Raw genomic sequence first — 24907 nt, 5'->3', positions numbered from 1 at the left:
CCTTAATCACAAGCATCCACACTGTATGAATTTGAAAATCAACCCCGGTAATAACCATCCAAGTTGGGTACACAGTTCGCTATTCTTGCATGATACCTGGAAACACCCAATATTGAAAACAATGCGCACACAAAAGAGTACAATGTAATGTGTAAACGACCTAGACTAGTGATCTTCACCCTGTGTCTGAGTATGCCTCGATTTCAACCCTTCCGGTGGAGCTTTTGTTGATGATGATGATGATGATGGTATCCCCTCCTGTGTTTCCCCCCGCAGACTGAACGCCCTTCGACGTCCGCTCGGACGCTCTGTCAATGACGGAGCTCGCGGTCTTCGCTGGCCTTGGGCTCGACCACCAATAATAGGAATTTCATAACTGACGACACGAATCACATAATATACCAGGTCGAATACGACGAATGCTGCCCACGGACCGATCATCAGGATACCGAGCAGAATCTAGTGCGTCGTCGCAATGTCAGCGGATTTTCTGTGACTTGGAGGTTCGTTGCATCCTTACGAAGAATCTGGAAATCCATGATTCCCATGTTTTGAGGTATTCCGGGAGAAGAGAATACCACGCCATATCCGGTTCTGTTTCTACTCTAGACTAGTAGAAATAGGTCGCAAAAAGAATATGAGATAAAATGGTAATATATATGGCGGAAGTATCTATGCGATATGGTTGTTATATGGTCGGCCGAGCAAAATCGACAAGGTGATGATTGCCTAGGCCTTAACCCCTGATCTCATGCGGTCCGGATGCCGAGGATAGCCATCCAGATGCAAGTGGTGCGCTGTGCGGGAAGAGCCGGTCAGACCATGTGATGACAGGCCATATAGAAGCATGGCGCGAGTGGCCGGTATTCAGAACACGCAATGGCCAACGCTGGAGAAGGCAAGTCCTGATCAAAGTGAGTGTTGACACAGGATGCGCCTTGATGTTGGAGTGTCAGCGCTAGTCCTGTTGGGGCATGGCGTGCTGGCACCGCAGTTATGAATGACCCTCCTCTCGCGCACTCAACGACAGCTGGTTGATGTGATATTGTATTTACTTACGAAGAAAATTAGACGCTGGCAGCTGTCTATTGCTGCATCGTATTTGTAATGGCTGTCGGTGGGTGTGGGGGTGCCTCGCCGTAGGACAATTCGAATAATTACAGTAACTAAGCAGATCGCCCCTCTTTCTCTAACTCGGCATCGCATTCAATCATCAAGCCTGCTACGTATGACCCTTCGTACCAGCATTTCAAGGTCTCCTATACACCTGCTGCGGAGAAAACTGTCTTCTAAGAATTATAACAACTTTCTCTTTCTTCTTCTCGCAGGTTCTCCAACACGATGAAGATCATACTTTCTACTTCGTAAGAATTACCCCGCCGCTTAACAATCATGGCTACACGTAGCGCATTCACTTCCTAGCAACGACAGCACAGATTGATACAATGTCTCTATGCATTTGCTAACGACCGTGACTTCACCAGAAATATAATGACCGCGGGTCCCTCAGTCATCCGATTTTATACCGCAAAGTCCAACGTCGAACTAATCAACTCTCTCAAATCGAATTTTCAAGCCGCGCAACAGAGCGCCAGTTATAACGAAAACAATGGCCAAGCGAACGATGCAAATTCATGGACTAAGAAGGACGGCGACACGTTATATATCCCCGCGATAGACTTTGCTCAGTCCGGACTACATGAGGACAGAGCGCAATACGACATTACGGTCAAACTATTCTACCTGCCGGGAATTCCAGCATCAAGAAGATGTGCGCATACTCGCGAGGCTATTGATGTGGTATTGAAGGAGTTGCATGTTGATTCTATCGACTTATTGATCGTCTCATTTCCAAGCGTGTCATTCGATGCCGATGATGAACCGGAGGAAGACGACGAGGAAGGATCAAGGACAGGGAGCGGCAGCAGGGCTAGCGAAAGCACAGAACAAGCCGATGATTTTGAAAGCATAGTCAAAACCTGGCATACACTGGAAACGTTGGCCGAAAATGGCAAGATAGCCCAACTAGGTGTCGCTGAATTCGGTACGGAACGACTGGCCAAGTTCCTCTCGCAGACGCGCATCAGACCGTCAGTAGATCAGATCAACGTGAAAGACTGCTGCGTCGTGCCGAAATCACTCATATTATATGCCAAGCAGGAGAAAATCCAGCTTCTCACCCACAACGACTGCACTGACATCTTACCCCGAGGAACAACCCGGGAACTGTTAGGATCAGGTGACAGCAATGCTGAAATATCAACCTCGGCGCCAGTGCCGGGTGATTATTTACAAGGCGACATCGAGCCTCAGTGGGTGGTTAAGTATACTGCAGTCGTCAAGGATCGCGGGGTGATCGAGAACAAGGGGTATTTTGCCCTTGCAGAGGTGGGTAGTTGTATCAAGACTCACGACAGAGCTTGAGTATATCGAAAATGTCCTTTTTTTTTTTTTTTTTAGCGATGGCGTTTGATGAACTTTTTAAAAATTCTCATGGCATATAGTGGCGTTTATTAGATGGCCTTCAAAATCCGATCAAGCTTGTTCTATAATCAGTAAACCCTTCTCTAACCAAGCATGCTCCTCTTTCGTCCGCGCATTCTCACATCCTCTAGCTTTCTGAGGACGCTCTGTGTGCCTTTAAAGCTATCCGAATAACCTTGTAGTACATGGTCAAAAAACCCTTCAGTCATCGGGTGTGTGCTACCAAACGCACGCTCCAGCACATATAAATCGACCGCACGATCCTCTTCCTGCACGCTGGAGCTCGCCAGACCAAAGTCGATAAGAACGATCTCGCCCTCCATAGACGGTGACTCATTCACCTCCATCTGCTTATCTCGATCAAAAGATTGTTCTAGTGCCTGGCCCGGCACGGTATGAAGTGGCCGTAAGATCAAGTTACTCGTGGTGAGGTCCCCATGCACAACGCCAGCTTTGTGCATGCTCCCCACTGCCTGGCCGATACGCTTCATGAGATCTTTAACACGATTTTCCTCCGCCTCTTTGAATGCTGTTTTATCTTCTTGGCTAGAATCGCCTAGTGACTTCTTCATCCAGACCTCCCACCTCTCTACCACGACCCTAACAGCAGGTCCGTCGATCCATTCCATCAGCATCCACGCACCTGTCAAACGTTGTTGGTTTTGCCCGCCAGATGGCTCCCAGTCCACTGATAGTAGTGCGGGAACACGCACGCCCTCGCGGACAAGCTTTAACAAACATCGAGCCTCATGCAGGACTCGCTGGCGAGTTAGTCGTCGGTCTAGAGCGTCATGGCGGTACGGTTTCGTAGGCCGCACTTTGAGGGCTGCAGGTGTTTCGGGTGTGAGGAATGTTGTCTTGTATAAATGAGCTTCGGCGCCTTGGAATAGAAGGATTGGCGGTGGACTTGTGTTTGTGAATAGAGGAGGGAGTGGCGGCGGGGTATGCGTCGCGACAGCCATTTCTTCGATTTACGCCAGCTGTTCTTATTGGCTTAGGTGTTTCTTGTCGTTTCTCACTTGCAAATAAAATTAAAGGCTGTCAGGATGCTGACAAAAGTCGAGATGATCGGATTAACGTGCTCAGTGCTGAAGGAAGAAAATGAAGAAAACGTTGCGGGGAGGATTCTCCACCTCCGCTCCGATTGGTTAGTTAGTATTAAACATCCAAGTTCTATCTATACAATTATTACCAATCAAATGTTCAATGCCTATTAAATATCCCTGTTTCTCTTATCGAAAAAAGGTGCGCAATGTATAATTTCCCTTCTACCAAGAAACCAGATGAGTAACGTATTTGGTGTCCATATCTCGCTAGAATCTACTAGACGGTTTCTACTTTCAACTATGTCAACATTGAAGTGTTCATAGTTTATCCTCAATTGCCGCCAGTTCTGCCATCACTTTACGGACGAGCTGCTTCGTAGCTTCACTAGCTGGCTCATATGGGGTCCGAGGCTGGAACTTCTCCTCAGCATTCTCAATGCCGGCCTTGGGCGCTGAATATATAGCTACAGCATACTTGGTTGTAGCGATGCCACTCTTGCTCGGGCTTTCCGCGAGAGCAGCCTTTTGATGCAGGGCCAGTGCTTCCTCGATTTTCCCAGCTTTGTAGAGGTCGTATATATGCGATACTGTCTTGGGAAAGACATTTGCAAACGCCGCAATGCAACCTGCTGAGCCTACAGAAAGGCCGCCTATGAGGAAATCGGACTGTCCGCCAAAAATGGAGAACTTGTCCGGTCCAAAAACCCCAGATAGTCGCGTAATCTTTCCAACTTGGGCACAGGTCAATTTGACACCAACAACATTGCTAACTCCATTTGGAGACGCAGCTGCTGATGCGTTGACAATGTCCGTTATAAGTTCGGAGTCGAGGTCGACCCCGTTGGTTACACCGGGAAAATTATAAAGAACGACAGGAAGAAGAGATTTCTGTGCAACGTCTGCATAGAATCGTTTGATAACGGCCGGCGTAGTCTGCTTGCCAAAGTATGCTGGGGGTAAAACCAGGAGATAATTAGCCCCAGCATTGTAGGCATCCTGACTGAATTCAAGCACCTTGGGAAAATCATATTAGAGAGCGATTTTTCTCCTGTCCAATTATGTGATAATCACCTGCTTTGTAGAATGGCCGCCTACACCAGCCATTAGGGGATAATCTGGACCAACGGCCTGCCGCGCAGCTGCAATAAGCTGGGCTCGCTCTTCTCGTGTTAACAGGAACGTTTCCGCATTAGTGCCCAGAATCACCAAACCGGCCAGTCCCGCCCGAGATAAATAAGCATAGTATTTCTTTGCTGTGTCCAAATCGATCGAATCAGTCTCTTGGTTGAAGGCGGTCACTGCGGGAGCCCATACCCCAGGGCGGGGTACATGCGACAGCTGTATGGAGCCCATGTTGCGCTGAATGCTGGCAGCTTCTTATGGATATTTGTCGTCGCAGTGAAATTATATTGATGTCAAAAGAGGGGATTCGGAGGTATACACATAACCCCTAGTGATATAATTATATATACTTGATATCAATTGATCTGTCCCGGCCCGGGCACAGGCCGGCCGGCGGAGGATGTCCGGTGGATGACGAGCGTTGAGGCGGAGATGGACCGAAGCTCTCGGTTGCAGCAAGACGGGGCCGATATCGCGATATTATTATTGCTGTTGTACCGAGACATGTCTGGCTGCGATTTGGAGAGGAATATCAGGATGGTTGATAATTCGTGTCATTTGACGGCATAGCTCAGCTTGCCATCGTCAAGGAGTGTGATTCATGTATAGTAGCTAAGTATCAAACTTATTGCCAAGAATACATAGATGCGAAAGATCAACAAGTTGCCACAGGAATGAAGAGACAGAATAGCTGAAACAGGCTCCATCGCAACAGATGCAGATGTTTATGATGGAGAAGAGGACTGAAAGAAAGAGAGAAGAAAATGCGAGCCAACTTTTGTTCCCTCCCATATACCAAATACCAGAAGCCAACCCTGTTCACGCTCAACCACTTGACGCCTCGAAAAATACACATCTAACCACACACATGGCCGGCCTTACCATGCCCCCACTGGTACCCTTGCGTGCTCGTTTCGTTCGTATTGCACAGTCACGTTATCCGTCCGGCGGATCTGGTTCAGATCGGTCTGTTGGCGGTGGTCGGGCGAGAGGATGCTCTCCTGACTATCTTGGCCTTCGACGTTGGTGACACTGATGCTGTGCTGCTTGCTTCGGACGCCACGCATCTCAATGGAATTGGACCCGTTCATACCCTGATTATCCTTGTCGAGTCGGTTGAAATATCGGCTGTTATAGTTATAGCTCGACCCCTTTTTCTTCTTCCCGAGAACAAGCTCGAGGAGTGGCGGAAGAGTTGGTATACACGAGGCGATGACGACTACATCAGCTTCGACACTATAGGAGACAGATATCAATACAACTGCTATTTGGAATTGGAAGCTATGGGGACACTCACTTTGTCCAAATGACAAGTTGCCAGGTACCGACTACAACTGTTAGTCAACAACATTCTTTATTCGTTCAAGATGAAACCTTGCTTACATGTGTAATCGGCCGTATCCGCAAGACCCTTTAGTTGGGTGCATTTGACGATGGCCATGGCAGCGGCACTAAATAGCAATGCTCAATTAGCCACATCGTTTCCCAAACAGCACAAAATTGAACCCACACAACACCAAGACCTAGTGCAGCACTGAGGGCCATTTTCTTTTTCGATGACATTTTGAGTTTCCATAACACAACCGACGGATAAATTGCAAGGTACAAATCTACAAATGCGGAAAGGGCTGTGGGTGTCAGTAGGATAACCGTATCAGTAGCCAGTCAATTTACTCACCACCAGTGAACACAGCATAGTCAATGAGGATCCAGGAATCACGACATTTTCTACCCGGTATTGTCACAACCCATAGGGACTGCGGTGGCGTGCACATTGTGAAGAGAATGAGAATGCAAACGACAGATACCACTGCAGCAAAGCCAACCAAGCCGAACACAAAAGCCTTATGCCCTTTGCTTGGATTAAGGATTCGAGTCAACATGAATGCGACAGCGATTTTGGGTAGTGTAAAAGACAGAATCCCAAAGAGAAAGCCAACGGTGTTGAGTAAGATTGCCTTTTCAAGATGTGCCATATCCAAGGTCTTTGCATGTCTACCATAACCTGTGATCACATTGGCAGTGGTGAGACCAAGATAGACGAGTCCCATAACCTATTGGTTGTGCATTATATGTCAGCATCGAGATTTTCGAATGATATTCTTGAAAGGGGCTGCATTTATACATACCATGGACACCATGATTGTCCAGTCATCAACTCCCAAGGCCTTGACAATCCTAGCTCGGATGAAAATTCTGACACACACCAGTGTTGTTGTAATCATGGTAAGAGCCCACATAGGTGCAAGGATATTAGGGCCCTTGTTCTCATGGAGGTTGATATCGGTATTTCCTGAGTTCGACATAGTGGCTGTCTGTCAGATCCGTCGAAGATTGACTGGGCTGAAGGGAAAAGCGCGCCCAAGGAACGATAGTTTAGGACTGACAGTGCTCAAAACACTGGTATTTATTGTCAAAGAAATAACGTGGAGGGTTCCGATATTCGTCTCTGCGAGGTTTACATATGTGCGCGTAGATCCTGATAAAAGCAAACCCTTGAGTCGGCCTTCATGTTTGAGCTTGAACGTGCTACAGCCTACAGCTCTCGCCACCGTTAGTACGCATTATTATTTTCACCTGTCAGTTCAACTAGTCTATTTTTCCGTGCTCAATCAGGGGTTTGGTGCTGTCTATCACCCAGATAGTGTTACCGGGAAGGACTTGGCCGTCGAATCAGAACGGTAACGGAGCCCTGACCTTTTGGTAGCAATAAGTCTAAGTTAACTTCTAATACGAGATTCGGCTAAGATAAAAGCACCATCTTGTGCGTTGACCCATTGATAATAGCACAACCTTGCTGATAAGGCTTTTTTGGACACAGCGTATGCCTCGGACATGGCCTATTGCTGCAGACTCAACCAAGTAGCCTTTTTTGTTCTATGTATCTCGTCTACTTACTGGAGGTTTCGGCTTCTTCTAACTTCCATACTTCTCTAGGAGTTATAACTAGAGTCCATCCGTAAGAGCTTACCATCTTGTTAGGTGACCCGCGCTTATCCCGTCCCTTCTTCCGAAAATTGCGTCCTCAGTCTTACCTAGACAGCCCCATGACTAGTGATGACAAAGATACTGTTAGCCTCAACAGAAACAGTAAGTTATTCCCAAGCAGGTTTATGTCAGCATGACTTGGCCACTTGTAACGGTCCAATGGGCGAGACTTGACGTGAATAAATGCGGATCAACTGCCAGTTTCACGACCCGCACATTATTATGTTGATCTAAGAGTTGACTTGACACATTATTTCATTATTAGCGCGCTCTTTGGGTTTCTCTAAAACCGGTGCCCCATTTGGCTCTGCTTCCTACAAATTATGTACTGACTGTAATGAAAGTGATGAAGTCTCGCTCACGCTCGGCCATCCAGGAGGCGTCCCGGCATCATATTGTGATAAGAGCGATTCCCAAAACAAAGGATGCAAAGATAAATTCTACCAGCTCAGTTTTTTGTCTTGATCAGCATTTCTGTCAGTTACAGAAGGGCTGGGAACTTGGAAGACATGCCCTAAACTAACGGCGCTTTAGGCCTGCCGATCCGGCCCCGGGAAGACCCAATTACCTTCTTTGACAGCTGGCTGTGGATGTTAAGCTTCCTCTGTTAAGCTGTTAATTCGTGAACATGCGAACACACTAACCTTCGCTCAAGCCTCGAAAGTGGCCCGGAATCATGACGGCCGTACCCGGAACCAGTCCATTGGCCTGGAATTCCACGTTGACTTTTGGGCTTGATGTTAGCGTAAAACAGCTAACTTCCACCATAACAATCTGTCAAGCCGTATTTTCTCATCCGGGGGGCTGCCAATGCAAATATAGGCCTAGACCTCGTATTGTCTCATTTGCCGCGTTGTCTCGACGACGATCTTAATATTCAACGGTTTCAGACACGTCTACTTTTATACTCTATACAACTTGTTAGACTTGGGTGTTTCTTCCTCGGAGTCTATATAGCCGTACATGTTACCACTTCTGGTTACTTTAGCATCTCTTCGTGTTGCGCCCGGGCTATCTACTTCTTCGGCAATCCTGTTGCGTTCAGGGGCCTGTTACGGGGAGAAAACCCCGTGTCTTGGTCAGGAGCTTAACTAACAAGAGCATAGCACCAGTCAGCAGCGATTTCTGATTATAGCTAGATACAAACACTATTTATCTAGGGCCTGCATAGGTTGGGATTCGGCAGTCGGGACTGTTACCGCCACGTCTTTGCAACCGCCTGGTTAGCAACTCATTGGCCACGAAATACTGTTAATAAACAATTTAAGGCCTTGAGCACATAACTACCTAGGTACTACCCTATGGAGCAATGGACATTACTCGCCATGCAGCTAGCAACTTATCAGTCCCGTCAACGTGCGCCGGTAAGGGGTAACGTGCTGCAGGCAAAGTCAAGCTTCTTTAGACTGCAAATTGACGTCTGCAGCTGGTGTCTTTCCGTTAAATCCTTCTTCCTGCAGCAACGCGGAACAAATTTCTTTTCTTTTGGAACACAAGGTTGCCTCCACAGTATCCTTGACCCTGAAGGAACCAAACCTCTTGCAAACATCTTCTATACGATTGTATTGTTTCAGAAATACCCTAAACCTTTGATAGAAAATGGCCATTACCAATAGAACTACAAATGGAGAAGCCAACGGAGCAGGTAACATTGTTGACGAAAGCATCGCGGTCAAGCCCAATGCTATCCATGACGTACCCCGTTTACTCGAGGAGGTATCTTCCCAAGGAAAAAGTCTAGTCCAATACGGTGCCCAAAATCGCCGACAGCTTCTGGAAGCTGCCCGCTCCTTGGTTTATGCCCTCGAGACTCCTCGAGAGGCCATCATTCGGTTCTGCTGGTCTCAGGTAAGTTATAGCATAATTCTCTGTAGAAATTTATGTATAATTTTCTTTGACAAGCTAGCTAACCAAGTGTTTGCCTTCCTATTTAGAGTACTATATATACTGCGATCGAATCTAGCATTAATCTTGGACTTTTCAAAGCTCTGTCTCAGGATGACAAGCCCAAAACTGCTGGACAGTTGGCAGAAGCGACTGGAGCTGAGCCTGTTTTTCTTAGTGAGCTATTGACCTGGAGTTCCTAGTAGCATGTATGATCTAACCTATCAACAAGGTCGTATCTTGAAGCATCTCGGTGCAATGGGTGTGATTAATGAGACCGGTCCCGACACTTACAAGCCAACCAATTTTGCGAAGACCTTGACCATTCAGAAATACGCTGATGGCTTCCCATGCATGTGAGCTATCATAACCATGTCCGTTATACCTAAAGTCCCGAACTAACCAGCTTAGGACCGAGTGTATCACCTCCGGGGTAGAACAATTTCCACAGTGGCTCAAAAAGAATGGATACGAGGCCCCGACAGACGGCAAGAATTGCGGGATGCAGCTGGGGTTCCAGACTGACCTCCACTTCTTCGAATTCCTAGCAGCAAACCCCGAATACCCTGTGCGATTCATGAATCACATGGCCGCTTACCACCAAGGCCGCCCCAGTTGGATGGACCCTGGGTTCTACCCAGTCCAGGAACGGCTATTTGACGGCCTAGACAAGGATGCACCCCTGCTAGTTGACGTTGGTGGAAGTACTGGTCACGACTTGGAAGAGTTCCGTCGCAAGCATCCGGAGGTCCAGGGCCAATTTGTCCTCCAGGATCTTCCCGAGGTAGTACAGAAGGCCCAGCAGCTTATTAGCCCGGAGATCAAGGCTATGGAGCATGACTTTTTCAAGGAGCAGCCAGTTAAAGGTAAGTGCGATTCGCTACTTATCGGATTTTTCTAACGGTTCTTATGTGAAGGTGCCCGTGCATACTTCATGCACTCCATCCTCCACGACTGGCCTGACAACAAGTGCAAGGAGATCCTCACTAACCTCGCTCAGGCGATGACACCAGGGTATAGTAAGGTTCTCATCAATGAAAATGTAATTCCAGACACAGATGCGGACTGGCAGACTACATCGCTGGATATTATCATGATGACTATCTTCGCGTCTCAAGAGCGCACGGAGCGCCAGTGGCGCGCCCTGGTCGAATCGGCTGGGTTGAAGATCGTGCACATTTTTACGGCTGAGAAGGGTGTTGAGAGTTTGATTGAGTGTGAGCTTGCTTGATGTGTAGACAAACGCAATTTTGCAACCCGGTCATACATCCCGAATTGACGCCTAATAGCGTTAGCCTAGTGATACAATTTCTCTTTTTAATGAGTCACGACTCAGCGGGTATGGTCCGTGGGTTGATAACCGGAGAATTTCGGTCGTGCAGAGGGGACTTAATTAAACCCGCTAACAATAATACTAAAGGATATTATATACCATTATATAGTTAGTTAACCACGGATAAGTGACAGTTTTAGTGACCCACTGTCTCCACCCGTACCGTTGGCTCACTGCTAGCGCCACAACTTTGTTCTACCTTATTCGCCAGGAGCGTACACTATATCTTTGCTTTTTCAGGGAGGGATATAATTCTTTATAATAAAATTAATAGCCCATGGTTATTAGATTAATTAAGATTAATGACCAGAAGAGCTGCATGGTCGCTGGCTGTTTGTCCATTTCTTTAGTCTATCGCCTAGACAGGAGTGAACCCTGTGAACGCGGAGTTGTATCCACTGCAGGTCCGTTAGACGAGGCGTGCGATCGACAATAATCATATTCTCTATGACGGCAGTTAGGGTTTGACTGGAGAAGGGGGCTTGTGATTTCCAACTCAGGATTTGCGGGACATGTCATTATATGCCAAAATGTCAAGTCTCAAGAACATCCAAAAGGACGCGATGTAGGGATGATCATCCATATTCAGCCATTTGCATGAAGCTAGACCGGCGGATGGGCTTCCGGGCCTAGACAGTAGTAATAATTTGACGGTTACACTACTAAAATTAATAAAGAAGCAGCTGGGACATTTTCTTTGCATCGTTACTTGGCGGATTGCAAGCGACTATGACTGCCGTTGCCTAGGATTGTTCCTCCTAGCGTCATTTGACTGTGGTCACAAGTTGACATGTCCAAAGACTCTTCCTAGAACATTGGTATAAAGTGGATCAGTATTGCTAGGTAAACGTCGCTTCCAGCCACATCGCTCGAGAAATTGAACTTACGGCTGGTGACTGCGTCGCAATTCATCCAACCAAGACGGGTAAAGAGAATGTAGTCGCGGACTCCTTATCTCGTCTACCTTCGCCGAATTTAGAGCCCTCCACCCCCTTGATGATGTTGACACCTATCTAGTTTATTTTGCAACTCTAGTTGAAATGTCTTCTAGCTTGAAGAAAAAGGTGAGTGAGGGTTACGAGACTGATGAGAAATTCAAGAAAATCCAGCAGCCTGCGCCACCATACCAGTGGTAGGACAACAGCTTGATATTCTCCATAGACAGGTCAAGCTTCGACAGCGCCAAAAGACTGAGCATTCCAAGAAGCATCATGAAAGACGTGTTACACATCGTCCATAACCAAATGGGACAGGGCAGAATACAAGCATTATTCTTGTGCGATCATCTCTAGTCGCAACCGAAAATTTATCGTGGACCTCTGGAAAGCGATATTCCACAAGCTAAAACTCGATCTACTCTACTCCACTGTCTGCCGTCCTTAAACAGATGGGCAGTCAGAGTACACGAATCAAACTACTGAAATCAAATTTTGCTACTTTCTGCTTGACCTTGATGATTCCGCTCAATAGTAGTCTACATTGCCCTTCATCGACTCTCACCACACGAGCTAATATACAGCAGATAAATAAACAGCCCTACATCTCTGTGGAATCCAATTGTCGAATACCATGTCCGATGGGCTGGAGGAACGAGAGACTCAGACTGGTGGCTCAAAGAGTCGGAGATATTAAACGCGAACGAGGCCGCACCAGGGTTTGAAGAACAAGCTTCTGGGAACGCACTACCAGCCTCTAGGAAGCGCAAAGGAGACCATGTACAAAACCGGTTGGAGTTGCGTTTGCCTACATCCGGAAGAGTCAGAATATCCCGCAACAACGCCTACTCCCCAACAACCACTCCTGCAAAAATTTCTTGATCATCCAACGTACGCTAATACAAGGTAATAATTCCATATACAAAACAGCAGATTCGTTACTTCATTTAAACTTGGCCCACCTACAGTAATCTATCACAGGCTGAACAGCTGGTTGTGATAGCCTCACTTTACCAACCTACCAACCTCTCTCACTGTAGTCACAAAGCTTGCCTCTTATACGGGCACAAGTCCTACTGCAGCTACGTCTAGCTGCTAGTTTCTTACTAGTACTCTAATCTTGAATAATGTTTCTTTCTAATCTTGATCATTTCGCTGCCTGGGCGGCATTGCACTGGCAAGCGATGCCCGCATATTTGGCCGCCAGCCCCTTTTGAAATGCCCACTAAAACGAGACCTTCATAGCTTAAAGCTGGGTAAGGTCGTTAAACCTAATTAAATAATAATAATAACAATAATACATAAGCGTTTTTTCCCCTGTCTTCTCGCCTTTCCAACTTTTAAGACCGGCTTAGTGATGATTCCGGTGGCGGAATTATAAACTCGGTCTTGCGGCGCGCCGAAGTTCTACTTGGACACTCTGATTGGCTGCGTTTAGGGTTTTGACGTCACCATTCGCTCTATATCCGACAAGAGGCTGAATTTGTTAGTCCCACGTAAGCAATGATTAAGTTGTCGCGGATTACGGATACAAGAGCATTGTTATTATAAACGGACTGATCAATGGGTAATATAAATATGGACATGTCCGTGGGTTGGACAGGGGATAGAGAATACAATCAGTTGCTTTCTTAACTTCTGAAGACAATAGTGAAGTTACAGCCTGTCAAAACAACAAGATATCGACATCGAATCTTATATTCATATTCACAATGTCCAAATTGATCACCGTCTTCGGCGCCACTGGAAACCAAGGTGGCTCCGTCGTCAGAGCCATCCTGGCCGACGCGACGCTCTCCAGGGAATTCAAAATTCGAGGAGTCACGCGCGACACGAGCAAACCCGCCGCAAAAGCACTTGCGGAGAAAGGCGTTGAAGTAGTCACCGTACGCCAATTCCAAAAACTTACATATCTACTAGTTACATATAACTAACATCCAACAGGCCGACCTCGCGTCACCGGCATCCGTAACCCAGGCCGTCACCGGCGCCGATACAGTCTTCCTAGTCACAAACTTCTGGGACTCAATGTCGGAAGACACCGAATTCAGCCAGGGAAAAGCAGTGACAGATGCCAGCAAAGCCGCGGGAGTCAAGCACCTGGTTTTTTCGTCCCTGCGTAATGTGACTGAGATCACCGGTGGTCGTATGCCTCATGTCACACATTTCGACGGCAAGGCCAAGATTGAGCAGTATATGCGTGATAGTGGAGTTCCTGCTACATTTGTGCTGCCGGGGATGTTTATGTCGAACTTTTACACCATGATTAAAAAACAAGAGGGTGTGTATACCCTGGCATGGCCGGTTAATCCGGACACGGCGAAGGCTCCGTTGATTTCTATTGAAGAAGATTTTGGTAGGACTCTTCTCCTCTCCCCCCCTAAAGCTAATCAAATGATGGATCTAACATGACTGAATTATTGAAACAGGTAAATACGTCAAAATCGCACTGAAACAATACCCCTCTGCCATCGGCAAGCGCATTCTCGCTGCAACAGACTACTACAGCCCAACACGCCTAATCACTGAATTCAGTGAAGTCACCGGCCACAAAGCGCAGGCCGTCCAGATCCCCGCGGAAACCTTCAAGTCATTTATGTCTGCTCCTGTGGCGCAGGAGCTGCTCGAGAATTTCCTTTTGTTGGATGATGTTGGGTATTATGGTGGTGAGAGTTTGGAGGAGACGAAGAAGTTGCTGGAGGATGAGCCGGTTAGTTGGAAGGATTTTGTGGCGCGGAATAAGGGGAGGTGGCCTTGAAGGCTTGACAGGCTGCTGGCAAGTCTTTGAAGATGAATGCCTTGTATCATGTATTTAAAGTTAGGCACAAAGCATTAATTACTTGCAGCATACTGATACTCATGTACAGAGCAGTAAGACTGTCTAGGAGTAGTCGAAAGACACCACCTAGATTCTAGTTAATATAGGAGACTCGAATGTTATATATTCTATCATGCCCGAGTCCTACGGCGCATCACCAAATCCCAAATGAAGAAAAGGAAAAAAAAGAGAAGAGTAAGTATATAGTAATGCATGCATGGTGAAAAAACGCCATAAGATGATCAAAAAACAACTCCGAGACCGCCGTACAAGTATCCAAACTGCAGTTTCTGATTTACTCGTTATAATGGTACACCTGTAACAACAAAATCAGCAATCGGTAATGTATGCAAGAAAGAAATAGACACTCACAAAATAATCAGGAAGCCCCCAACATGTATAGCCTAATCGGCGTGCCATCTTCGCGAACCCTTCCGTCTCTAGCAAATGATAAAACGGGAATGCAGGGAACATGGCACCATCACGGTGGACATCGGCTTTCACCAGTAATGCCGTCCCGCCGACTCCGTCCAATTCCACCTCTTGATGAGGATCTGCGTCCTCTAACCCGCTCGCCATATACGCCATCAACGCCCTGAACGTTGCCATGTCAGAGTATCCCTCCAAAAGAATCTCGTCTGGACCCATTTTTGCCGCCATATCAAGCGCTGTGTCGCTGTCACGCCAGGAATTGAAGTCATATGGCCGTACATCCATCTGCTTCGTGTCTTCGTTGAAGTATCGTTGGAAGCAGTTGGGAACAATCACCGGCTTGTCGTGTTTCGTCAGGTCCTCAATTAACGTTGGCGGGGTCTCGACGATATCAGCATCAAGCCACAAGACCCAGGACGTCGCGGGTCCAAGTGTAGTAAACAACAAGCTATTCCGCGCGCGACTCATAGACTCGCGTCGCAACTTCTGGTTTTCCTTTTTGTGTCTTTCCTGCTCATCCTGCGATATGATTGGCGGGTCGAAATCCTGTCGCAGGATCGTCACACTCGCGAACCTGCTATCAATTGGGCCGGCTTGCGTTTTGGCTACTGCTTCTTGCAGAGCGGTCGTGGCGGCACTGCCTTCTTTTGTTTTCGGGAGGATGAATCCGAGGGAGATCAGCTCGTGTGGATATTTCAATTTGGCCAAATTGTCCCAGTATTCCTGATAAAAGCGACTCATTGGCGTCAATATGAGAATGCGTTCGCCCTGGGCGGCGGCAGAGTCCGAAGAGGTCAGCTCATTCAATTTGTAGTGTACCACCGGGGGCGGCACTTGATGGCCGTCAGCTCGCTGTGGATTGGTTTTGTAAAAGGGTTTTGTCGGAGGAGAAAGAGGGTGAGCGGCCGCGTCGTCTTGTCGTTGCTGAGCAGTGACGGGGGGTGGCGACATGGGATCGAGGAGAAAGAAGAGAAAGCCGATCGTGAGGAGGGCGGCTAGCACCAACGATATCGGGCTCGTCCGCCGCAGCGAGCGCGAGACGGTCATGATGGCCTGTGGATAAGGAGAGTGGCAGGGAAAGCGAGGCGGTCAGCGGGGAGTGAGTGAAGAGCGCTGTGTGGAGCAGCTCTGATGTTCTTGGGGGTGGCCGATGCAGACCATTCGAGAGAATGGCAAGACAGCTGGCTAGGTGAAATGAGCCATGGCAGGAAGGACAGGATGGTCCAAAGAAGAGAATAAGTGTCTAATTGCAACGTGTGAAACTGGTCGTTGAAGATCGCCGGCCGATCTCAAGCGCCGCAGCCGGCTTCTGATTGGCCGGACCCCGTCTCCTGAACAACATACAATCAGACCATCATTTATTATTATTTAAGGGCCCGTCATAAGTCACTATTAATAGTCCTCTACGATCAATATTAAGATCGATCGTGGCGCTCAGGGAACCGGTTTAGTGGCTGGCTCTACTGCTCAAGATTGCAACGTTACTTGGTCGCATTGAAAAGCATGTCTTGTATGTCTCTCGTATATTTCTCGTTAGATTCTCTTGTGAAACCTCAAGATCGGTATGATGCAGGTTCATCACATACCATTATTGATGAGTCCGCACGCAACTTCTAAAATCGTCTATATATCTACATGCAAGTGGGTATCAGTACATCACAGACGTGGTCTCAGCCAACTACGGCAGCCATCTCATCACCCCTTCAAAGGCCACCAGCGCCATAGCATTGGCCGGGAATGCGCGCAAGAAGCACGGCATGAACCCTCTCCAATAGCCCTGCCAACCCCGCTCTCGGCCTACAGCGATCGCCGCGTCTTTCCATCGACGGAAGCGCCTTTCGCCGTCACCGTGCGCCCCTCCTAGTGGATCAGTCATGAGTCTGTTCTTCACCACATCCGACGGATACGAGGTTATCCAAAAGATCTGGGCTGAAATACCACCTGCCCAAAAGTTGATAGCCGGTGCTGATAGATTGGTCCTCTCTCTCATGATTCGCGATATAACATCATACGAGCCCCACCAAAAGAAAAAAAAGGATCGAAAGAGGAGCGTTGCACAGAGACCACGGAAAAGGCCAGGAATCCCATGACTTCGGAGCTAGAAAAACAGAAAAAGACGTCAATCAGAATGACGGTGGAGACTGGAGAGCAGGGGTTATACTGACGATCTTGCGAGTGCAATCAATAGGGCCGCTATACATCCGTTGCTTCTTATCTGCAGCGTACTGAATCTGCAATCGAGCCTTAACGTGTTCAACCGGCGCTGCTATAAAGCTAACTGTACAGCCTGCCATTATTCCAGCAATACCGTGGCCAACGCTTGGGAGGGTGTGAGGATCTGTGCCTTTAGCGAACGGAATCGCGTCTCTGATGCGAGGATTCGAGAAGACATTTTCGAGGAGCAGACGCCGATATAGCGTAAGAGAACCTAGCATGCTGCAAGAGTGGTGGGTCTGCATCAGAGGGCGTCTTTCTGAAATTGCTATGTAGTTGCACCGAGTTATACTTACACCGAGTCCATTATCATCCACCCGACCAGCGGGGGCGTTGCTCCCTTGTACAATCCGCGGAGTCCCTCTTTGCGAACAGTCTGTAGGACGCAGTCCAGTGGGCCTTTGAATTGTGCATTCTTGCTTGTTTGAAGTCGGACTTTGATAGTGTCGAACCTGCAGGCATCCCAATTAGACATTTCCTTCAAGACCAAAACCAACGTATAGCATGTTGACAAGTCATTATGTCGGTAGTTGAGGAGCGACGTACGGATGGCCCACTGTCCACACACCACATGATTAGCTTCAATCTTGTAGAGAATCAGATGGGAAGATGGCATTCAGGCTCACCACTTAATTTTGCCACCCCAGAAAACACGCCGGCCACAAAACCTTTGTAGTCGCGTTTCGGTGCTTTAGTCACCTTTGCCGACGAATCCGACAGAGCGTCTCCTGCTCGCATTACAGACGTGGCAGTCTGTGGTACGCTTGTAGATGTGGTCATTGTGGAGCGCTTAACGGGCAACGATTTCCATTGATGGAATTGTACATGGGACGAGGGTAGCTCTTGATGCAGTTGGATGGAATGAAGGCGCCTCGGCGGATAAAATGCAATCGCTCACGCTGAGGACGGATTCAAACGATCATTTGGCTCGTAATAAGGGAAGATCAAAACAAGTTTTGACGGTTTTCACAGAAAGAAGACATCGATATATACAAAGAGAAGTAGAATTCCTCAGTGTTGAGAGCGAAATAGTATTGTCAGCAACAAGAGCAGTATCCTGTGGGGCAACACTGCGATTGCGGCGGCCGCCCGGGGAGCAAAGGCTGTGCTCCGTACTCAGGCTAAGGCGGGGTCTTCGGATTTACATTTACGTATTCTCCCAACAGATTGCTACGATCAGATATATATATATATACATATATATTGAAGGCCAGGACTTGATATTCAAGAATTTCGCCACATATTGTATTCTTGTCACGTACTAACTGGATTGGTATTCCCCAGATGCTAAGAACAGACGTAGACAAATGAGCAGTCGCCATAGTGCTCATGTCTCATGCACATAGTTTATGATAGAAATAACAGCATAGCAGGTAGAAAAAGAAAGAGAAAAGGAATGCCAAAGGAGGATATGCAATGTCTAGCATAAGACATGTGGGGTATAGAGTCGATAATCTTAGAGAATGATAACACGCCATGGACGCCAAGGTGTATGTAAACAGGCCAAAAGTGGAGTCAACGCCGGTATGTGATAGGCCCAAATGGAGCCAGCTGTTCGTAAATCGATCAGCGGCCCTTGCCATCTTTTCCGCGGACGAGAACCACTCGCTCTCGTTCAGCAACCATTTCCGACTGACGTTTGGATTGCTTGTCCTCTGGCGCGCCTGATCTAGCGGCTATATAGCTGTCTGCCTCTTCGAGAGCCAATGGAGTCACCGGTCCAGGACTCCCGAGAGGATCGAGCCGAGGAGCCGAAATCTCGCTGTTTCCAGACATGGAATTACGAGGCAACGAAACACTAGCGGCAACTAGTTCCCGATACTGTCGAAGGGCATCCCGCGAAGCACCAGATGAAACACGATATCCAAACGACCGCTGCTGGTTGGCCGCTGAGGGTGACAATTGTGGGTTGGAAGGGCTGTTCGGAGACTGGTATACAGCCGGATGGAAACGGGGCAGGTTACCCAAGTACATGGGTGCGTCCTTGGGACCCTGTTTTGGAGAGACCTGGCCTGGCTGTGATGACATGGTCAATGAAGACCCTTGAGCATGTGGCATCCTCCTAGTATGGTGACTGCGAGAAGTAGGGACGGGTGACGACAACGACGTCGAGGACGCAGTCGGTCGAGTTTTCTTCTTTCGAGTCGATTTCTCGTCTCTCGAGTGACGAGGTGAAACTAGTTGGGGGTTCTTGGATGGACGTTCCGAAAGGTACAGACCGTGGTCGAAACGGCCAGTCAGAGGCGTCAGCGGGAGATCCTCCAAAGAGCGATTTGGATTGGCACGAGGAATGGGAATCGGTTGAGATCCGGAGGTAGACACGTAAGGCGCCTCAAGTGAAGCGGGAGACGCGGGAGGGGTGTCTACACACGACGACGGAAAGAATGATGGATTGGTGGGAGAGGTTGACGTTAACTTTCGTAAAGAGGATGTGGAGGAGACTGGGGTTGGGGGGCCGTGTTTTCTAATGAGGCTAGCAAGATGGTCGCGAGCAGAGTGATGGTCGTTGGATTGGGATCGCTGTGGGCGAGGTGATACGGTAGAAATATAGTAGTCTGCTTGAGCGCGGGACCCTTGTTAGAACAGAAACAGAATAGAAACAGAAACAAAAACAAAAATAAGAGGCGGCGGCAGGGCAAGGATCTCCAGGCATGTACACACGAGTCGACGGGCGATTTCATTTGACCAGAGATCCTTCTGAGGAGCCCTTCGATCGCCCATCGAGGGAGAGTCGGCCAGTTGCCGGTGGGAAGCGGGGATGGCCGCCAATCAGCAGCAATGATATGATCGGATAACAAGCAGGGATAGGCAGGTACTTACAGTCGCGGGGAGGCGAGATGGAAGCGCAGGAAGACGGATAGTTGGAAGCTGACGAGAGTGACGAGCTATAAGAGGCGGACGTGGAGAAGACGGGCAGGGGAGGAGGAGGGGGCCTGTTGGTGCTGGTGGTGCTATTCTTGACTCTCTCCATGACGGCGCCTGCCGTTCCCGCAGGCCTCCTGGGCATCGTAATTAATTAATGGTAATGGTAACGGTAATGGACTGTGACGGCTGGTACACAACGGCGGCAGGTGGCCAATCGACGGGTGTCGTGGAGCGGGACCAGCAGAGACGAGCCAATGGGAGCGGGCTGTCAACGAGGAGTGGATCTGCCAGGACGGCTGTTAGCAGGACAGTGGGACAGGACATGTCGTCATCGCGAGTTGCGCAAGTAAAGAAATGACAGCACGGCGTAATTTACTCGGCAGGTGGAGACAAAGGTTTCTGTTCCTGCTCGCGCTCTGCTCCTTCCGTGGGTGACTGGAGGGGCCGCAGGGAAGGAGCCAGGGGTCCACCGTGGCTGCCGTGGTTGCCGTTTCCTGTCGTGCAGAGAACAAGAGAACAAGAGAATAACAGAACAGAACTGCAACAACTCACTTCATGTTCCACGTCCTCCCTTGGACTCGGCAAGCAAGAGGCGATGGCAGGCAGCGTTCACTCTTCAGTGGCATCAACGTCGATCGTCAATGGCCACGACACGCTGGGCGGGTGACGATCTGCACTCTTCGTCAGTTAGCAGCCTGTCTCGAGTCACTAGCATCGTAGTGTCATTTGGGTCAAGAGAGGAGGAAGAAAACTTTGCAAGAAAGCACGGCCATCTTATGCAAAAGAGAAACCAAAAGACAAGGGGCAAAGGCAATCATTGTGGAGGACCAGCAACCCTGAACAGTGCATGACTGCAGATCCATCCAGACTCGCGATTCGCAGGCAGTGCACCACATAATGGTCCATATTGGCTGTGACCGTTACTACCTGGTCTCCCCCGCCATTATTTCGCTCGGCGCCCACCTGGACGGTCACTAGCGCCCGCCCGGTCTCCAGAGTTGCAGACGCAACGACGCCGAACTAGCAGGTAGTGCGTAGTCTGATGGCACGAGGGTCTACCGTCTCGCTGCAGTGCTGCAGTGCTGCAGTGCATCCCGAGTCTTCTGCCAACGGCTAGTGGCAGCGACAGACAGGCCGCGGAGGGCCCTGTCGCGGATCGACCCTGTTTGGAGACTCCACGAATTGAAACGGAAAGGAGGATAACACGGCCCAGCCAAAACTGCTATCTGAGTGGACAAGGATAGAAGACAGAGGGGAAACAAACCAGGATAATAGTGCGATCAAGTACCGACTCGTCCGTATCGATGCAGTGTCGGCCGCTGTTCTTCAAGAGACCGTCGAATGAGTGAGAGCAAAGGAGTGCACAATGTGTCTGCTAACAGCAGGAGCAGTCAGCATAGGTTATGATGGAGAGATAGACCTATATAAACTACTGCGGCGAACGAGTGTCATGCAGCAAAGTTCAAGTGGCTCGTCTAAACATACCAAAAGGCAGCTCAATTAGTGAGCTGCAAGCGACCGGCCCTAATGCCGAGGGGACCCTAGCGGTGTCTGCCGATTTGGTCGCTGTGCAGCAATAGCTTCACCAGGCGGCGCCTTGACTGGTCGGTCATGCACACTCTAGACTAGAAAGTGGTTCTGTGGTTTGGGCTTATTGCAGAAAATGAAAAAAGTACGTAGTCATGGCGCAGACTAACAGTGAGTCGTCAACAGGCAGGAAACATGTGGCATATTAATAGTTCTGACCTGAGCAGGCAGTCGCTAAATAGTAATAGTCAGCTATGTGAAAGAACACTGCTCCTCACGTCACGATGGCCTCCCCCGGCCGCGAGGTCAGTGGAGCACCGGGCTAGATGTGTCTGCACGCGTGTGTGTGTTTCATCGAGCCACAGTCAGTGGAGTCGGCACATCACCCTCTCATCCGTACGGTATGGTCTCCAAGGCGATGAGGGTGACGATAACGATAATAATATTAGATACAGATACAGGCCCCCGCAGCTTTTACCCTCATGTTTCATGTTTCAATACGGACAATAGAAGGTTCTATCCTTGCATATGCTTAATGCAGCGGCATTAAGCCTGTTGACGGGGGTAGAAAGCGTGGCATGCTGTCTCCACGAGTGCCGTTCTGAAACCAAAAATGACACAGCCTATCCATTCTTCAAAATAGCGTTCCGGTAAGTCAACTACGTAGGTGGTGATGTGATGGAGGATTGATCGACTTGATGGTGTTGACACCGTGAACCTACTATGTCGACACTAATTGCATGATCCCTGGCACCTAGAGAGAGATTCCAGGCGATGAGGAACCAACCAGCGGGACGGCTGGCACGGTCGGCCCGGCCCCATTTAGTCTGGCGGACGAACTTTGCTGTCTTCCTTATCTCACTACGGGCATCATCATTCATCTCCGGTACGGCTTCAGCTGAAGCCCTTGCATAAGCCATGCAGTCTTGATCGAGGTAGGCCGGACGGGAAAACGGTTGTCCATGTGTTGGCGGCAGCTCCCGTAGTTAGTTAGCGAGCGATTACGAACGACGCGAAGAATAATTTGCCGACAGTGCCAAAAATCTAGAGAACCAGGACATACCGGACGCCTCCTTGCAGGTGCGCATCATGCAGGCTGTCAGGTACCAAGCTACGGTGCCGGGGTGGGTGTCGGCTTGGTGGCGATTGACTGGTTCACGACTTGCATGCATGATCTCGAGGCTCTCGCTCGTGGCTCACGCTGCGCAGTCATGCGGAGAGCTATTGCAACCCTCACATTCCAAGTTTTTATCGAATCCGTCCAACTTCGGCCGGCCAGCCCTACAACGCCCGTGCTTGGAGATCCCCAGCGGCTATCAGCGGTGTAGGCTGTGACCACTACTTGTATCGCACAGGCCACCCTCATCACTGTTCCTAACTTCTTATGCCCACCCCCTTTTATTTCCTACTACTTATGGCCATATCTTGCTTTTGGCCTACACTAAACTGTCAATGTAGTAGTCATCTCCGGGTGGCCGGGCCAATAGCCGCACTCAAAGCTACCACACAGATTGTCCTGCATTCAAAGCTGAGGGCTGAGCTCTTTGAGTTTGTTTAGTACCACTCAAGTCTACTCCGTACAGCTAGCCTCATGCGGCGTCAGATCGTGGTCCATGGCACTAACTGCTTGCTCCAAGACCCCGAGTCTCTAACAGCCGATCCTGCGACACCGGTTCCACCTTCCTCGATGATTTTGGGTATTTCACTAAGGACGTTCTAGTTTGGCGTCCTGTGGGTCGGTCAGATCTCCGATTTGCATTATCACCTGTTCACCCGTCGACGACGTATATCGAGCCAAGTAGGACAGCTAAGTGGATGGCTGTTATAACCGTCGCTTAAGCAGCCGAATTTTTAAAGTTTCAAAAAAGAAAAACCACAGCAGCTCTCAAATATATATCATCCGATTACAATCCTAACCTTGGAATGAGGCGGCGCAGCAGCGAGCTGAATGCTGTGATTCACGAACCGCGATCTAGGAAACCCTGGGCGACCCAGGGAATGCTGGCTAACACTGCCGAGTCTGAGTGCTGACAGCCGTAATTACATGGCTTGGAAGCAAGGGATAGACTTGAGTGCCGGACGCCGAGATAAGCGCCCTCCATGCATTCGTTTCACATGGATTCGATTATTCATTAAACCAAAGTGAGTGTCATGTCCATGATTCCATTTAGTCTTTGTTGGCAGATAGATGTATCCTATAGAACAACATATACGCGCTCAAGCCTCTCATGATTAGTATTCGGGGACCAGGTTCGTAATTCAAACCCAAGGCATTGGATACACTAGTCAGTTGGCTGACCACCAGGTCAGCCCTAGCCTTAACCTTAGCCCTTAGGTCTGTCATTGTGTAAGATCTTAGAGTACTGATTACTGTTCCATATGATGATTGCTTACCTCCAATCAAACTATTGGTTAAGTGCACGGAGCTAACGCCAAGATACCGAGACAACCTTACTATCAATACGAACCCCGTCCTACGATCACAAACTTTTGGAGGACGCTGTGTCCGGCTCCACTTGTATCTACTAAGAAACACCGGCCGCTAGCATGACTACCTACTAGTTCTTCGGATACTATAAAAAGATATCTAGACGCAGCATCTCTATCGTCGATACACATGTAGTTGAACTGATGGAAATACCAAAAGAATAATTTGAACAAAAGGATATACCGTTATATGAGAGAGCCAGGTATATTTCTTTTCAGTTTATAGTACTATGGGGCAGAGGATTGCGTCCGCTGTTGCTGTTACTCCTCCCTCCGCACTGTAGTTTTAATTAGTTGCTTCTGTTTCTGCCGCTGCTTCTTCTTATGCCTCCAAATCCTGAATACGGCGCCAAAAATTAATCCCAACACACTACAGGGTGCTGAAATAGCGATCCCAATTATACTACCGGTTCCTAGGCTAGGTCCGCTAGATGAAGAAGATGATAATCCAGACCACTATTACCTAAATTATTAGCTGGTGATGTTGTTGTCATCGTTATTGATGAGGAGGAGGAGGAGGCGCTGTTGGTGGCGTGTAACCGTTGACAGCTGCATATTTTACGCCAATACTGAAACTAGTGCGTTCAAGATTTGCATATCCAATATCGGTACAGGTGACTTTATAACAGTAAGGTTTTGTTGCCAGTGTACTGTGTTGCGTTAGTCTCTGCTCAGTCAGCACATATGTATTATGGGGGCTCTACCAAAGCAGAACATATGGATCCGCTGCACATACCACAACGCAGTTAGTTGATGCGTCGGTGAAGTGATA

General features: G+C 48.6%; 10 protein-coding genes across 10 annotated transcripts; 3 read left to right on the top strand and 7 right to left on the bottom strand.

The window, feature by feature from the left end:
* Positions 1-165: 165 nt before the first annotated feature.
* On the bottom strand, positions 166-586 carry BGW36DRAFT_302088 (uncharacterized protein; the record flags this gene model as incomplete). The annotated part of the gene is made up of 2 exons (XM_046211749.1): positions 166-459; positions 521-586. The coding sequence occupies 2 exons, from the start codon at positions 584-586 to the stop codon at positions 166-168; spliced, it is 360 nt and encodes a 119-aa protein (XP_046068496.1).
* A 28-nt stretch (positions 587-614) lies between these two features.
* On the bottom strand, positions 615-1396 carry BGW36DRAFT_23339 (uncharacterized protein). Its single transcript, XM_046210004.1, has 2 exons — positions 1060-1396; positions 615-937 (listed from the first exon to the last, which is right to left on the bottom strand). The coding sequence occupies exons 1-2, from the start codon at positions 1204-1206 to the stop codon at positions 737-739; spliced, it is 348 nt and encodes a 115-aa protein (XP_046068495.1). The 5' UTR covers positions 1207-1396; the 3' UTR covers positions 615-736.
* Positions 1342-2424, top strand: BGW36DRAFT_399452 (putative gamma-cysteine synthetase regulatory subunit; the record flags this gene model as incomplete). Its single annotated transcript, XM_046218520.1, has 2 exons — positions 1342-1364; positions 1485-2424. 2 exons carry the CDS (start codon positions 1342-1344, stop codon positions 2422-2424), a joined length of 963 nt encoding a protein of 320 aa, XP_046068494.1.
* Positions 2425-2495: 71 nt separating this feature from the next.
* On the bottom strand, positions 2496-3910 carry BGW36DRAFT_23365 (kinase-like domain-containing protein). Its single transcript, XM_046210005.1, has one exon. It carries the CDS (start codon positions 3444-3446, stop codon positions 2568-2570), a length of 879 nt encoding a protein of 292 aa, XP_046068493.1. The 5' UTR covers positions 3447-3910; the 3' UTR covers positions 2496-2567.
* On the bottom strand, positions 3629-5050 carry BGW36DRAFT_384842 (dihydrodipicolinate synthetase family protein). Its single transcript, XM_046216849.1, has 2 exons — positions 4602-5050; positions 3629-4544 (listed from the first exon to the last, which is right to left on the bottom strand). Exons 1-2 carry the CDS (start codon positions 4881-4883, stop codon positions 3849-3851), a joined length of 978 nt encoding a protein of 325 aa, XP_046068492.1. The 5' UTR covers positions 4884-5050; the 3' UTR covers positions 3629-3848.
* Positions 5051-5376: 326 nt separating this feature from the next.
* BGW36DRAFT_23334 (uncharacterized protein) lies at positions 5377-7421 on the bottom strand. The gene is made up of 6 exons (XM_046210003.1): positions 6782-7421; positions 6331-6706; positions 6163-6280; positions 6036-6103; positions 5950-5980; positions 5377-5888 (listed from the first exon to the last, which is right to left on the bottom strand). The coding sequence occupies exons 1-6, from the start codon at positions 6956-6958 to the stop codon at positions 5531-5533; spliced, it is 1128 nt and encodes a 375-aa protein (XP_046068491.1). The 5' UTR covers positions 6959-7421; the 3' UTR covers positions 5377-5530.
* Positions 7422-9024: 1603 nt separating this feature from the next.
* BGW36DRAFT_384835 (putative O-methyltransferase) lies at positions 9025-10997 on the top strand. The gene is made up of 5 exons (XM_046216848.1): positions 9025-9488; positions 9575-9701; positions 9757-9880; positions 9936-10390; positions 10442-10997. Exons 1-5 carry the CDS (start codon positions 9240-9242, stop codon positions 10753-10755), a joined length of 1269 nt encoding a protein of 422 aa, XP_046068490.1. The 5' UTR covers positions 9025-9239; the 3' UTR covers positions 10756-10997.
* Positions 10998-13504: 2507 nt separating this feature from the next.
* BGW36DRAFT_399447 (uncharacterized protein) lies at positions 13505-14550 on the top strand (the record flags this gene model as incomplete). Its single annotated transcript, XM_046218519.1, has 3 exons — positions 13505-13678; positions 13737-14148; positions 14222-14550. The coding sequence occupies 3 exons, from the start codon at positions 13505-13507 to the stop codon at positions 14548-14550; spliced, it is 915 nt and encodes a 304-aa protein (XP_046068489.1).
* Positions 14551-14905: 355 nt separating this feature from the next.
* Positions 14906-18369, bottom strand: BGW36DRAFT_418825 (alpha-1,6 mannosyltransferase subunit; the record flags this gene model as incomplete). Its single annotated transcript, XM_046219438.1, has 9 exons — positions 17883-18369; positions 17803-17812; positions 17553-17708; positions 17208-17478; positions 16742-17140; positions 16698-16720; positions 16649-16673; positions 14983-16095; positions 14906-14926 (listed from the first exon to the last, which is right to left on the bottom strand). The coding sequence occupies exons 1-9, from the start codon at positions 18034-18036 to the stop codon at positions 14906-14908; spliced, it is 2172 nt and encodes a 723-aa protein (XP_046068488.1). The 5' UTR covers positions 18037-18369.
* A 110-nt stretch (positions 18370-18479) lies between these two features.
* On the bottom strand, positions 18480-20405 carry BGW36DRAFT_384824 (uncharacterized protein). Its single transcript, XM_046216847.1, has 2 exons — positions 20077-20405; positions 18480-19814 (listed from the first exon to the last, which is right to left on the bottom strand). Exons 1-2 carry the CDS (start codon positions 20261-20263, stop codon positions 18823-18825), a joined length of 1179 nt encoding a protein of 392 aa, XP_046068487.1. The 5' UTR covers positions 20264-20405; the 3' UTR covers positions 18480-18822.
* Between the last annotated feature and the right edge of the window lie 4502 nt (positions 20406-24907).

Source organism: Talaromyces proteolyticus (genome assembly GCF_021365285.1).
Source record: "Talaromyces proteolyticus strain PMI_201 chromosome Unknown BGW36scaffold_10, whole genome shotgun sequence".
Lineage (NCBI taxonomy): Eukaryota > Fungi > Ascomycota > Eurotiomycetes > Eurotiales > Trichocomaceae > Talaromyces > Talaromyces proteolyticus.
Note: the sequence above shows the minus strand (reverse complement) of the source record. Positions and strands in the feature narration are given on the sequence as shown.